Source organism: Macrosteles quadrilineatus, unplaced genomic scaffold, assembly GCF_028750875.1.
Source record: "Macrosteles quadrilineatus isolate MER2022 unplaced genomic scaffold, UCM_ALF_1.0 Scaffold_7__1_contigs__length_78375512, whole genome shotgun sequence".
NCBI lineage: Eukaryota > Metazoa > Arthropoda > Insecta > Hemiptera > Cicadellidae > Macrosteles > Macrosteles quadrilineatus.
In genome coordinates, this window is record NW_026542600.1 from 72617314 (window position 1) to 72632340 (window position 15027).

Sequence of the window (15027 nt, forward strand, 5' to 3'; positions counted from 1 at the left end):
TTTTTTGGACCTTAAAAACAGATTTGGCACTAGAGCTACTGTCGAAGATTTAGTGAACCTTGTTTTAAAGTCTGTAACATTTTGTAAGACAGACATCTGAAAGCAGGTTTTATTTAATGTTCTGCATAAAATTGCAATATATTCATCCCACTTCAAAGTATTTTGAACTTGAATACCTAAAAATTTTGTTTTTTGTATAATCAATAACATCAGTGTCTGAGTTAATATTTAATTTATTTTGTTGTCTATCATGAGTGGCTCTGAATCTCATAAGTTGTGCTTTGGAACAATTTAGTCTTAAGCCATTTGCTTCAAAACATGAATTAAAATCTTCAAAAGCAAGATTTATTGAATTTTGTATAGATTATTGAGGCTATTAGCTTTGAAAATGGCAGTTGTATCGTTAGTATACAGGGTGTTTCAGTAAATCGTAGCGGGCTACGCAGATTCAGATTCTACATGCAAAAAAAAGTCGAAAATGTAGAATAACTTTTTTTCTATTTCGGCTTAGTTTAGACGTAATCCGCCATTTTGTATTTTTTTATTTTTTATTTCTTATTTATAACTCAACAGCCCTTTGAGATACTTTTATGAAACTTGGTATAAACTATAAGTCTACAGCTATTAACATTGTCCGGAAATATCATTAATCAGGCTCTTCGAATTTCAAAATGGCGGCCATTAAAAGTTTTTTAAAATCAAATTCCATGAAAACCGGCTTAAAAAAACAAAGTTTTGCAATTATTTAAAGTCCTTTTTATTACAAATCAAATGACACTTCATTTGGGAAAATCGGTTAATAAATAAAAAAAGCTATGTAGCTTTTTTTTATTAGTAATTATCAAAATGGCGGCCATTTAAAAATCACAAAGTTAAAGTCCATAGAAACTAGTACAAAAACAAAATTCCATTAGAACTAGTGACTCGAATAAAAACACGAAATTGTTTTTATTTATGTTTTATAACAAATTAAAATACCCTTTAAGTTTAGAATTTGTTGACAACTTTAAATTAATGATTTAACTATTTACAGCTTATCATTATTATTTACATCATGATCATTATTTATTTACACCAATTTAAGAAAAAATTCAGATTTCTAGTTAAGTTTCTTTGAAGAATCATTACCATTAAAAGTTTGATTTCCTCCTACTAAAAACGTCTAGTGACTGAACTTCACCATTAAAGGAGATGCTCAATGTGTCCTCCGTTGACCCTCACACAGTGCTCCAGTCGCCGGCACATCGACCGCCTCACTCGTTCGAAAATCGCAGGCATCTCTCTAATCCTTTGGCACCCATCTACAATCCACCCTGTGAGCTGCTCAACGTTCTCTACAGGGGTTGAATACACCATCGATTTTAAGTGACCCCAAACAAAAAAGTCAATTAAATTTAAATCGGGCGACCTCGCTGGCCACGCGGTCGGGCCGCTACGATCAATACATTTGTTCCTGAACGTTTCATTCAGATATGTTCTCACATCAATGCTGAAGTGGGGTGGTGCTCCATCGTGCTTGAACCACATGCGATCCCTAGATCTTAGAGGCACATATTCCATGACTTCCCATGGGTCATTTTGAAGAAAATGCAAGTAGTTCAGTGCATTAAGCCTTGGCAGTAGAAACACTGGGCTAATCAAACTGTCTCCAATAATACCTACCCAAACATTCAATGAAAATGTATTTTGGAACCTGGATAGTTTTATCACATGAGGGTTCTCGTCTGCCCAATGGTGGGTATTGTGGAAATTCATGCCATTTCTAATAAATCCTGCTTCGTCAGTAAAAAGTACAGAAGCCAAGAAATCGGGATTCCTAGCACATTTACCTCTTATTTGTTCACAAAATCGTTGTTTGTTGGGATAGTCATGATCAGAAAGAGCATGAACTCGTTGAACATGATAGGGATAAAGCAACTGGTTGTTCAAAATTCTCCAAACCGATGAATGGCTAATCCTAACAGCAGACGCTAATCTTCTCGTGCTTTTAGTTGGATCTTCTTCCACAGCTCTCAACACTTCCTCTTCTACATCAATTGTTCTTGCTGTTCCTTGATTGCCCCGACCACCAGACGGAATTCCAAAGCTTCCATGTTGTCTAATATGATCATCCACCGTTACAAACATCATTTCACTCGGAAGTCGCCGGTTAGGAAAATGTTCTGCATGCAAACGGCAAGCTAACACACAATTATTGTTTGCAAGGCCGTACATCAAGTGAATATCAGCCAGTTCCACATTTGAAAATTGCACTGGCATTTCTGTTTGTTTTCTTACACGACAAAATAATAACCACAGAGTTAAAAGCTTGTTTACATGTAACGCACAAAATGAATTAGAACAATAACTAGTCAACAACAATGCGTTTCGGAATCAGCTGATTAGAGTGCACCAACTATTTAATCATTTAATCCAGTCACCTTCCATTGGATTAGATGAATTACCAACTGCCTTAAGTTAAATATCTGATAAAATGTTTTGTCACTAGTTTCTATGGAATTTAACGTTGTGATTTTTAAATGGCTGTCATTACTATTAATAATAAAAGCTACATAACTTTTTAATTTATTTTCCGATTTTTGCAAATAAAGTGTCCTTCGATTTGGATGACTTGGATGATTTGATTTGGACAAATTCAAATCAATTTGTTGCAAAACTTAGTTTTTTTAAAGCCGGTTTTCATGGAATTTGACTTTAAAAACTTTTAATGGCCGCCATTTTGAAATTCAATGAGCCTGATCAAAGATATTTCCGGACAATGTTTATAGCTGAACACTTAAAGTTTATACCAAGTTTCATAAAAATATCTCTAAGGGCTGTTGAGTTATAAATTAGTAAAAAAAAAATACAAAATGGTGGATTACGGCTAAACTAAGCGACGAAATATAATCGCAATACAATGTTCATGACAAATGACTCGATCGTAGGGATGCGCACCTGGGCGGTGATGCTGATGTCTCCGATTGGATACATGCTTCAGTGAACATGTTAAAAAAGAGCTTCTCCCATCACCTACCCTCATCAAATAAAGAGCTTAGTGCAAGTGCAGACGGTACAAATTTGTATTTCTTGCTTGGGACAAATCCAGATTATTGGCGGTCTGAATTTTTGACGTCAGAATTATCGACTTTCTACTATATAAGTTATATATTTATTTAAAATAAATATATACATGTGTCCGTTAGCACAATAACTCGAGTTAAAATAATACAATATTAATGAATCTTGATCTAAACTTGTAAACTTGCGTATATTCTAAAGATTTCAAGAACCAGCGTGATCAGTCTATAGGAAATGAAATGATAATTCAAATGCTTCTTTTATGGAGGCGAACTTATAGGACCTTACGGTACTTTCTTAAAGTTAACCTCCTATGGATTAGGAACAGGTTTTTATGGGATGAAATTTTGGTTTTCTCATTTTATACCCTCAAAACATTTCCCAATTTCTCTCTAAACCATTTTTTAGAGCTCAGAAAGCAGATTTTTAGGAAGGTTTGTGTTAAAGTGTTTTTGTATGTTAAGGAATATCTTGTACTACTCTCTGTCCAAAATGAAAACATGCTTAATGATGTGTTTGATAAGAACACAGAGGCTAGCTATTTATATGTTTGAAATATACAAACGTGTTTTCAATTTATCCTTAATAGTGTTCTTATCATTTTTTTCAGTCTTTATCAGTAGAAATCCAGGATAAACAGAAGCTTGCCAAGATAATCGAGGAGGAGATCCATTCTTACTGTCAACTTTACTACGCTGTTGTTGAACACTCAGCCAGACTCTACTTCTGTCTAACTAACCTCAGCAACATTAACTTCATGTATCAATTTTCTCTTGATTGGTTTCTCAAAACGTATATCACATCTATTGATACTGCGTAAGTCCTTTTATTTGAGCCCAAAACTACAAAACTGCATAATGGGAAGTTCTTACTAAACACGAGAATAGAAAACTTAGTTGCCTTTTTAAGAGGATAAAACTTTCAACATTTAAAAGTTATTATAGTTTATACATTTTGATTGACTAGGGGATTACCAATATCAAAGAGACACACCACTATCACAATTGTGGCCAACTAACCTATCTATCACTAATTATATTTTAATGAAAACTGTTGTCATAACTTGTGATGAACACTTTTGCCACTGAACGTAAACCATAATTAACACTGGACGTTCATTTAGATATTCTCTCAGTTTTTTATGGTAAGAAGAATCAGCTTAGAATAGTAAATATGTAACTTTATTTTGCACTTTTCAGCAACAAGTCCCAAATAATGGAAGTAAGGCTGCAATACCTTCAAAATCGAATTACTTACAACCTTTATAGAAATGTGTGTTGTTCTCTCTTTGAAAAACACAGAATCCTGTTTTGCCTTCTACTCTGTTCCAACATAGAATTGTAAGTAAAATAAATGTAATATGGGTGTTGAAATAGACAGAGTTTGTGGAATTGGAATTGGATCAGCCAATCACTGTATTTCACACATAACACTTTCTTTGTAATTCCATCCTTTTCTCTAGACAGGGTGGAATATTTTGCAAGTCCTATTTTTTACCTCATATTCCTTGAAAAAAGTGTTTTTATCATAGCCCTAGGTTTGTTGTCTAAATTCTGCAAGATATCTAACTATTCAATTAACTTTAAAAAACTGTTGGAAAATAAATATTCACATGGGCCTAAGATAACATTTAATTAAAAGACGATTTATTCTATAGAGAGTATGAGTAAATGCATCACGACCGATAAAAAATACAGGGTATAACTGATTTCCCTGTCTGTGATTTCCATGAAAATTCTGCTCACAGGTTTGGTTCACTATATACAGGGTGAACAACTTAACTGTGCCATGACTGGTATCTCAAAAAGTATTACATTTATAGAAAATATTAAATGGATAACTCAACTATTTTCTTAGGGAATAAAGAAATTAATTTATTTTTTTCAAATATAGCTGCCATTTTCCAATATGGTGGATAACTTTAAACATTTGCATGGAACACCTTGTATGTATTTGTTTAATAAATATGATTTTATAACACTTAAGTTATTTTAGTCAGTTTCACTGAAGAAAAAGTCGTTATTGTTGCTTGCCCAGTGTAAGGCTGGAGTGTTTAATAAAGTCCCGGTACTCATAGTAAAATGAGGGTTTTCATTTTCATATATTTTAATCTGAATAATCTAAATTATTGTAATAGGATTTCGTGTTGGAGGATAAAAATTGTTGAAAATTGTCAATTCGCTTAGTCAGCAGGTTAGCTACAATAAGGTTTTAGCCCAAGAGCCCATGCATGCCAGACCTTCGTTATTTCATAAAAGCTGAAAGTTTCTCAGCACATGCTCCCAATTCAGTTAAAAATGATCAGCAGATATGAAATTTGGATCTTGGTTACTATGGCAACAAAAAGTTAACAAAGGTCTGAAATTTGCAAATAACCTTCGTTATAGTATAAAGCTTGGTTCTTTTATATTTTCTTGAGTGGAATGTTAGAAACCATTTCCCCCATTGCCAGACACTTTGTGCGGTTTAAACCATCTGCCAGACACCCTTAAACTTAGGTATGACGAAGATTAATTTTCGTCATTTTATAAAAGCACCACGGCAGACTTTTTAAAGTGTCTGGCAAGATGAATAAACCAATGAAAGTGTCTGGCTTTTGAGGAAATGTCTTTTGATAGCCCCTTAAGTAACATATATCAATTTCAGCTTTTATAAAATGATAAAAATTAATACTCGTCATACCTAAGTTTAAGGGTGTCTGGCAGAGGGTTTAAACTGCACAAAGTGTCTGGCAATGGAGGAAATGATTTCTAACATTCCTCCGAAAAAAATATGAAAGAACCAAGCTTTATACTATAAGGAAGGTTATTTGCAAATTTCAGACCTTTGTTACCTTTCTTTGTCAAAGTAACTAAGATCCAAATTTCATAGTCGCTGATCATTCTTAACTAAATTCGGAGCATGTGCTGAGAAACTTTCAGCTTTTATAAAATAACAAAGGTCTGGCAGTCATGCGCTCTTGCTCTATTGATTTGGGTACGTAAGCTAAATAATATTTAAGTATCAGATGATTTCAAATTGATATTATCTTTAGGTTTCATATTTCAGAGCCAAAAAAACTATACTTGAAGAAGACTTAAATTTTTTTATTGGTGTAAAAATAGAAAGTGAAGGATTTAAAGGTGAAACTAACAGTCCTGTGGAGTGGATCACGGATATCAAATGGAAACAAATAGTTCAGCTCGACCAGCTATCCTCATATTCAGGTGAAATGAGTTAATAATAAAGTTAAAAGCCTTTACTTAGCCTTTAATATATCCACAATAGGATAATTACTTATATATATTTTGTAAAACTGCATCCCTTTAAAATGATGCTTAAATATGTAAAACTGAAGAAAAGTATTAAAAAAACAATGCAATATTTGCACCAAATATACACATTCAATAGGCGGTTATTTTCAAGCAGTTAATTTTAGTTACAGTCATTTTTATCTTGGTTCATAACTCTTTATAAAACTAAATGCACAATTCGTTTGTTTTTTTTTATGCTTCCAGACATCAGTGCAGCCACCCTATTTAGTTAAACTACATTTCAATATTTTTTTCGTGGCACATTGCATACTATTCTGAAAAAAAAAAAATAATTTATGTACAGTAATTATTCCAAGTAGTTAATTACATTTAGATAAATAAATACTATGGTAATACTCAGGCCCAGACTGGCCAGGTTGGCAATTGTGGAGGGCCCCTTGGCCAAGGGGGACCCGAAGGGGCCAAAACTCACAAAAAATGTTGTCTTGCCAGTAGTTATTATGGCATGTAAATTTTGTATTTACATTTTGCAAAGTAGAACAACTGTTTCCAACAACTGTTACATATTGCCACTTATATGAAAGCTTTTACCAAGCTTCTTTATAAGAGCTTCTTTGTAAGTTGAGATACGTTGTTGCGTGGTGAAATGTGTTTAGCAGACAACTGCAAAGCAATGCTCTATCCAATCAGCTGATTACTCCGTAGGATGTGCAAAAAAGATGGAAAATGAGAAAAAGAAACAAGAAGCTTTCCTGTAGGGATGTGTCGATTCTCTATACCACCATGATTTATATCCGTATCGAGATTCGATCGTGAAGAGTTGATTCCGAAACAGATACCTGACAGTGGATAGGAACAATTTGAATGCAAAAATCAATACATACAATTCTACCGTCAATTTAGAATTTCCTGCAAAACATTGCCACATCTAAAAAATAAACGGTACCGAGTGAAAATTTAAAAACGTACGTTTTCAGGAAAAGCACTTTGCAAATTCTTTTCCCCCTTTTTCAAAACTTTTATTATTATTTTTATTTCATTAACATTTGAAGTTTCATAAAATGTCCATGGTAACGCAATATCTTTGGTAGTTTCTTTTTAAAAGAGCATCTTTAGTGGAAAAACACAAAATCCTGTCACGACCATAACGGACGTTTAAATGAATATTAGAAATAGTTAATATTATTTTTATAACTATGTTTTGCTATAAACTTATTTACTTTTATGACCATTAAACAATAAAAAGGTCACTAAGCTTTTGGTATATTTGGTTTTTCTAGAAAAAAATAAAAAAACTAAAAAAATTGAAAAAAGCCAATAAAATCTTTTTAAGTTTGTATAACTCCGAAAAAACTTACCTGAGACCCGAAAAATCGTTATGTTTGTATAGAGGTGTGCTTCTTTTGTGTATAAAACATTGAAATATGACGATATTTTAATTTTTTAAATTTTTATGATAGAAATCATAAACGTGATGGTCAGGGACAAGCGGTACGGTCGTGAATTGTCTGGAACAATCTAAATCTTTCTAAACAATCCTTCAATTATCCTGTTAGTTATAATAAAAATATGTGTTACAATTTAACTAAACTGTTCAATTTACAATTATATTAAAGTTATTGTCACGACCAAACACACTATAATCCATAAGGCTGGATTGGTCGTGAAAAAACCCGCGATGGTCGTGAAACTTTGGTCGTGAAATTACGTGTTATTTGGCTCTGTTCTGGCGGTAGCCCTGCACCTCATGTTCGAGGATACAAAGTGGACTTCTAGGTTAATCTAGCAATTGAAATATCTTATAAACAAAAATTAACACCATGTCTACTTCATCAAATGACTACATACGGTCATGGACACACCAAAATTACAAAAAACACAATCTTTCCTTTATTAATCTTGTAATTCCTCCTTTCAACTCGAAACGACCGGCACTACAATCCTGACATACACCCCGAACTAGTCTCTAAAACCAACTGACTCCATCGACGCCAGGCTTGCCACTGTCGTGCTCCAAAGTTGAAAATTTTTCCCAAATGGTCGTGACGCCAAATCGAGGGACAGACTTATTTTGTCATGGTAGTCAGTTTTTAAAGACAATAAAATTATAATATGCTCCTTTTTTGTAAGTTTAATAACCATTGATGACATAAAAATATGGCTTTATATATTTCGGCATGAATAATTAATTAGTCTAAAAACAGCGTGAAAGTTGGAAAATGCACCCTAGGGACACGTCATGGTCGTGAATTTTGAGACTTTAAAAATACGAAAAAAATACCTAGAACCTATTTAAAACCAAATAAATGTGTGTAACACCTTGCCCCCATCCCAAAAAATATTAAAACACATAATAATAAACTACAAATCCAGTATCTACGAAGTAAAAGGCCAGGGACATGAAAACGTACGTTTTTAAATTTTCACTCTACCGTCAATCTGACACATACTTTCTCCCATTAGCTTGTCAACAACCTTTATCATGGGTAAGGGATGAGAGAAACTATGATAGTTTATAGGGAAAATCGCAAAAGTTGCAATCGCTTTTGAACTTTAATTAACACCAATGGGAGGTTGTACTATTTTGTTTAGAATTATAAGACATACTAAATTTTATTATATTTGTTCAAAAATCTGATTTTTTTCATTTTATGGGCTTTTGTGGGAAAATAACATAAGTTACAATCATTTTTAAACCGTAATTTTTACAGCAACAGGAGTTGTACAATTTTGTTCAGAATTTATGGGACTATAACATACTTAATTTATATCAAAATCATTCTGGTCCTTTTTGAGAAAATGCTATTTTTCCGATATTTTATGGATTTTGTGAGAAAATCCCCATTAGAAATTAAAATTTAAAAAAAACAAAAAATTCTAGAGATACTATGGATTAGTACCCACATACCAAATTTAATCAAAGTCAGACTAAAGTTGTGGTCTGTAGCTCTGTACTCATCCACATATACAGACAGACGGATACAGACATCACTTCGAAAACCAGTTTTTTGGGTTCAGGGGTGCCCAAAACGGATATATCCACTCAAAACACAACATTGGAGAATTTGGACAAAAACAATACTTTCTTCTTATAACGTGTAAGGAGAGAAAGTATCAGTAAATTAAAAAAGATAAATACACTATTTGAGCTTGTGAAAACACCATGTTGAGTCTTATTTAAAATAAATTCTCATAAAATACAAACACTAAATATCATAGATAATAGATATCTATGCAACAATGCATATTAGGTGATGGCAATGAAGTGAAGAAAAAAGAGATACTAACGTATGAGCTGGTACAATTATTTGGGTTGTGTTTAGAAAAAAAAACACCCTTTATGAAAACCTAGCTGAAATTATGGGTGAGGTTCATAAGGTCCAAATTTCACAAAGTCCAATGGTTAAAATATGAATAAACAGAGTGTTTCACAAGGTCCAAATTTCACAAAGTCCAACGTTAAAATATCAAATGAACAGAGCGTTTCACAAGGTCCAAATTTCATAAGGTCCAAAACTATGACATTCAAATAATCACCGTTTCACAATGTCCAAATTTCACAAAGTCCAATGTTAAAATATCAAATAAACTTAGCGTTTCACAAGGTCCAAATTTCACAAGGTCCAACGGTACAGTCTCGGCCAGAAGTCCCTGCAGAGGTTGCCGTGGTTCGGTATGTAGGCGCTACACTACCTAGTGTTGTTGCCACACGTCACAAAACATCATTGTGGGTCCGTAGATACGTTGTAAAGAGTGTAAAGTAGTGGTATTCACCCCCTCCGCAGCAAACCTGCAGACTAATCGATTTTCCATTTCCCTTATTTGATTTACACTAGACTATCTCCTTAAAATGATCACATTTATTCCCTATTTAAATAGCATTAGTTTAACAAGTACCGTACTTAGGTTTGCTGCAACAGGGAGTAATCAGTAGTTGAGCGCCGGCGGACCGTGCCTGCTATCTGACCGTGGCAACCACTGTAGAGACTTCTGGCCCAGAATGTACCGTTGGACCTTGTGAAATTTGGACCTTGTGAAAGCTCTGTTTATTTGATTTTTTAACATTGGACTTTGGGAAATTTGGACATTGTGAAATGGTGATTATTTGAATGTTATAGTTTTGGACTTTATGAAATTTGGACCTTGTGAAACGCTCTGTTTATTTAATATTTTAACTGTTGGACTTTGTGAAATTTAGACTTTATGAAACGCTCCCGAAATGATTCTTCTTTATAACTGCGAAAATAGTGTAAAAACTCGTTTCTAAGTCCCTAATTGAAGAAAATGATTTCTTATTAGAGTGTCCCTTTACAGGATGTAGCTGAGGACCTCTAATGGTCAGAGTACGGTACTGGCAATCTATACAATAAACTTATGTTTTCATTTTGCTTACAATTGATTGCTCTATTGTATTTAATTATCCAGGTTTTGCAGAAAGTTTAGCTAGCAACCATGAAAAGTGGGAAGTCCTACAGAACTCTGACAAACTGGATTTTCCAGATCCATGGAACAGTCAACTGTCTGAATTTCAGAAACTGAACATTATAAAGGTTATCTATCCTGATAAGGTATGGATGTTTTATCATAAATTAGCCTGTAAGGGTTACACCATTTTTGTTTCAAGGACCTGTATTTGTACAAAAATAAAACATAAAGAATATTACATTCATATGTTCATAATTGAGAATATGTTTAAATTTTGTCCAAGTCAATTTCAACATTAAACTATATAAACCATCTATTGCTCTATATACATATAACAGTCAAAAAGTTCCCGTAATTAATTTCTGTAGACATTTAGCACGATCGCCAGTGGCAAATTCGCCTTATAGTAGTTGGTACGACTTCTGGGGAGAGCATATCGGTAGTGGAGGTATAGCTGACGAGCCGTATTGCAGCATTGGTACCTAAGAAAATCGATATAATTTTAAATATTGATTGTTTGTTTAGTATTTATCAAGGTAAATAATACAAATTACAGGCTTGTTTTATGAATTATTAATTGTGTGTAAAATAAATTCTGTTTCTAATTTTATTTCAATTTTATTTTTAATTCTTTTATAATCTGTTCTGTTTTCATAGGCCTTATGTAGTCCTATGTGTATATATTTCGGTGTTGGAACCCAGTTTATTTTATGAAGAATTGTATGGTGTGATTCATGTATTCTTTTAAAGTTTTTAAATTTGTAAATCAGTAGGCCTATGTCAACCACAAAACAGACGGTCATTGACCATTGTTCTTGGTGTGTATGTGTAAACACTGTATCATCATTATTATTTTATATTGATAAAATACCTTTTTTTCTTCTTCTTCTATTCATAGGTAAGGGATAGCATAGAACAGTATGTAGAGGGCTGTATGGGGAAGCAGTATACTTTGCCCTTTACCCTGGATCTGACCTCTTCTTTTGAGGACTCCAACTGTCTCACCCCTCTACTGTTTATCATGGGTCCCGGGTCTGACCCTGCACCAGCTGTGCGTCAATTTGCTAAAAAGAAACTCTTCCAAAACAGACTTCACACAATTTCTCTGGGAGTAGATCAGGTGAATTCTGTATGGATATTTGTAAGTTGACAACAGTGTTTTGTAATTAATTTTGACTAATAATGAATTGTATTTTCTCAACACAAGGCAATACACTGTCCATTTTAATACTTAGCTACATAATCCTTATAAAAGACTTTTCTGCAACTTTTCTCAGCCCAACTATCGTCTTTTCCTTTCATTCATTATGTTAAGTCAGTCATAATATGATCAGTTTTCTTAGGTACTTCTTAAACATTAACAAAGTTTTTAATATACAGTATACTAACTAGAGTATAAACACTGCTTTAAACTGTCAAAGTGAATGTTAAAACAAGACGTGGAATGTGTTTATGTGGGTTTATTGTATAACCTGTGTAGGACATTAATTAGATGTATGTGCTAAATAAATTTGATCCTTATAGACCATGAATAATAATGTCCAATCTTCTCTCATTTTTCTTATGGGTTCCCTTTTCTGTCACAGTAAAATTGTTATCTTGAAACTTGAAACTAATTTCAAGGCTAAAAAACTCATTTCCAGGCTTGTATTCCAACATTTATTTAAGTGAAATACAGGTTATGAACATATATAAGGACAGTCAAAACATTTGTATTCAAAAACATTGAATACTGCTGATTGTCAGATGCTATGTGCTGGTGGTCGAGTAGTAGCTTCTGATCACAATGAGATAACAGTTAGGACTGAGGATCTATAATGAAAAGGCAATATTTATCTTATTCTCAAAGTAATTCTGACTTACCACAAACAAAAATGAAGTTATACATCTGTCTGTAAAACATTGTATAACACAGTGACTCAGATAATGTTGGATATTTCTGCAGTTTTTATCACAGTGGTGTTGTAGGGTGAGGCAGCTAGCAGACTGATATCCAGGAGTAGAGAAGAAGGCAGTTGGGTGTTGCTACAGAATTGTCACTTGGCTCCAGACTACATGCCTCACTTGGAACGTGTCTGTGACAACCTCACTCTGCTCAATACCAGCATGGAGTTTAGACTTTGGCTTACTTCAGCACCATCCACTCAGGTAGACTCCAACAACATTGCCTGGCATTTTTTGAAACCAGAATTTTAAAAATGTGTGAAAAATTATGAATATTTAAGTTCTGAGAACATTTGAATGTTTCAAATCACAGTTTACCCATCTCGGCTACCTCGAGAATGAACCCTTGTGTGAATATAAAAAGTCTAAACTATAGAAGTTGAAAATTTATGGTTTCAAACCAAATACATTTTGCAAGCAAAATTAGCAATGGTCTCAAATACATAATAACAAAAAATAACAAAAAATCATGCAAGGAAAAGGTGTCTCTAGGGAATAGCTTGTGGCAGACAGTCCCTTTTCTTGTAGGCACACTCCAATGTGTATTTTCTCAAAATGTTTTCACCTTCAATTTCCCTACAATTTCAACTTCAGTTGCAGAATTTCAGAGACAATTTCCTCTGTCCTAACATTGTAAGTTTTAAAACCTTTGACTTAACTAACGAAAATGTCAGTCACCAGATTTGATTGCTTGTGACTTTTTATTTTTAAAACATACCTTTTATGTCAACGTGCCCTTAAACTATCAAGCTCTACCCAAAATGAAACTGTTATTAACATAATGGTCCATTTTGAAGGATGACTGGGGACATGCATGAATGAAGAAGTACGCCATCTTTCAGAATTCAGAAGTTATTTTTTATTTTTCATAGGTGAGCAGGTGTAAAGAACTTGTTAACTTCTTTAGACTGATTGGGTCAACTCTACACTTAAAAAAATATTTATGGAAAATTTACAAATGCTGCTGATTTGAAAACCAAATATTCTTTAACACGTTCGCTGCTGACGACTTCGATCGGAGTCATGCTGTACTGTCACAGCATGTTATACAAGTTGGTCTATTGTGACCTCCGCATTTATCTGGGATCAACTAAACTATATCAGCATGTTGTGCTGGTCCTATACTTTAATTTGGTGTAGGTTGGGTTTAAGTTGGTAGTAAAATTTCCCGTAAAATTCCCTCTGGCAACAGTTTTGTCCCGTTTTCAGGGATTTTCTCTCTTCGAGCCACATTTCAAAGACACGGGCTACGGATCCAGGCAGTGCTGCTATCTGTGAGTTTTTTCAATGAACTACATCCAGACGTCCACTCTCGGTGTAACACAGCACCATCACCACCGCTGTTTTGCCGCTATCAAGACTGAAATATTTTATTGCTATTGCGTTCGCTGATTCACTGGCACGCCGAGGCTGCGTCGCATTTCCTACTGTACTGCCAAAGGGATTCTCGCAGTGAACGTGTTAAGCACCAGCACCCTACCCTGTATTCTAAAATTTTACATTTACTAATTCAATTAATCTTTGTTTGCAGTTCCCAGTGTCTATATTGCAAAGCAGTGTTAAAATCACCACAGATTTGCCTCCTGGGCTGAAGCGAAGACTTTTACTCAGTTTCCAGTCTGAACCTATAATTATTGAAGATTTCTTTTATGGATGTCCTGGTAAAGATCGTGCATTTGCTAAACTTTTGTATTCCCTTTGCTTCCTCCATGCGTCAGTGCAAGAGAGACAAAAGTATGGCCATTTGGGTTGGAACATACTGTACAAGTTTTGTGACACAGACTTTAATATGTCTCTTCAACAGTTGCAGGTAAAATATTTACATTATCTTTACTACATGATGGTATTATAAACTCTAAATTATTTATAAATATTGGAAATTTTGGGAATTTAGTATTTAGTTTTACACACTCACCAGCTATGTTACTGTCTTGAAGGTACGAGGTAATTTCATCAGGTTTACTCACAGCACCCTGCCGCCGAGCGTCCACAAGTTCTTGGCGCCGTACTTCGACACGACTCTTCGATACACCTGCAGTCGACAATTCGTCATATCTTCTCTGGTAGTGATGCCAGTCCCTTTTAACTTATTGTTTTATTCAAAAATCATCCGTCGTGTTCTGTAAGATAAAAATTGTACAATTATTGATCTATGTCGCACCAACTCCTTTCCATGCTCCTTTTCCTGATTTGGCTGACATGATGCGACCGTGAGACATGTCACGGTCCTTTGATCGTCCATTGACACGTCGATTCCTAGTTTTTCACGACACAACTCCAACACCAGAGCGTCTGTATCCTTGTCTTTCTTCTTTTCAATGCTGAATACACGAATGTGATCTAG

The 15027-nt window shown here is 34.1% G+C and overlaps 1 protein-coding gene across 1 annotated transcript in view; it reads left to right on the forward strand.

Moving 5' to 3' along the window:
• The window catches only part of LOC128999077 (dynein axonemal heavy chain 7-like), a 41126-nt gene extending 26357 nt beyond the window's left edge, over nucleotides 1–14769 (forward strand). The window contains exons 17-24 of the mRNA XM_054425434.1: nucleotides 3671–3876; nucleotides 4260–4400; nucleotides 6109–6266; nucleotides 10740–10882; nucleotides 11638–11859; nucleotides 12708–12887; nucleotides 14215–14493; nucleotides 14641–14769. Of these exons, the coding sequence (XP_054281409.1) occupies nucleotides 3671–3876; nucleotides 4260–4400; nucleotides 6109–6266; nucleotides 10740–10882; nucleotides 11638–11859; nucleotides 12708–12887; nucleotides 14215–14493; nucleotides 14641–14769 (1458 nt within the window). The remainder of the gene's footprint in view (nucleotides 1–3670; nucleotides 3877–4259; nucleotides 4401–6108; nucleotides 6267–10739; nucleotides 10883–11637; nucleotides 11860–12707; nucleotides 12888–14214; nucleotides 14494–14640) is intronic.
• Nucleotides 14770–15027: the final 258 nt, after the last annotated feature.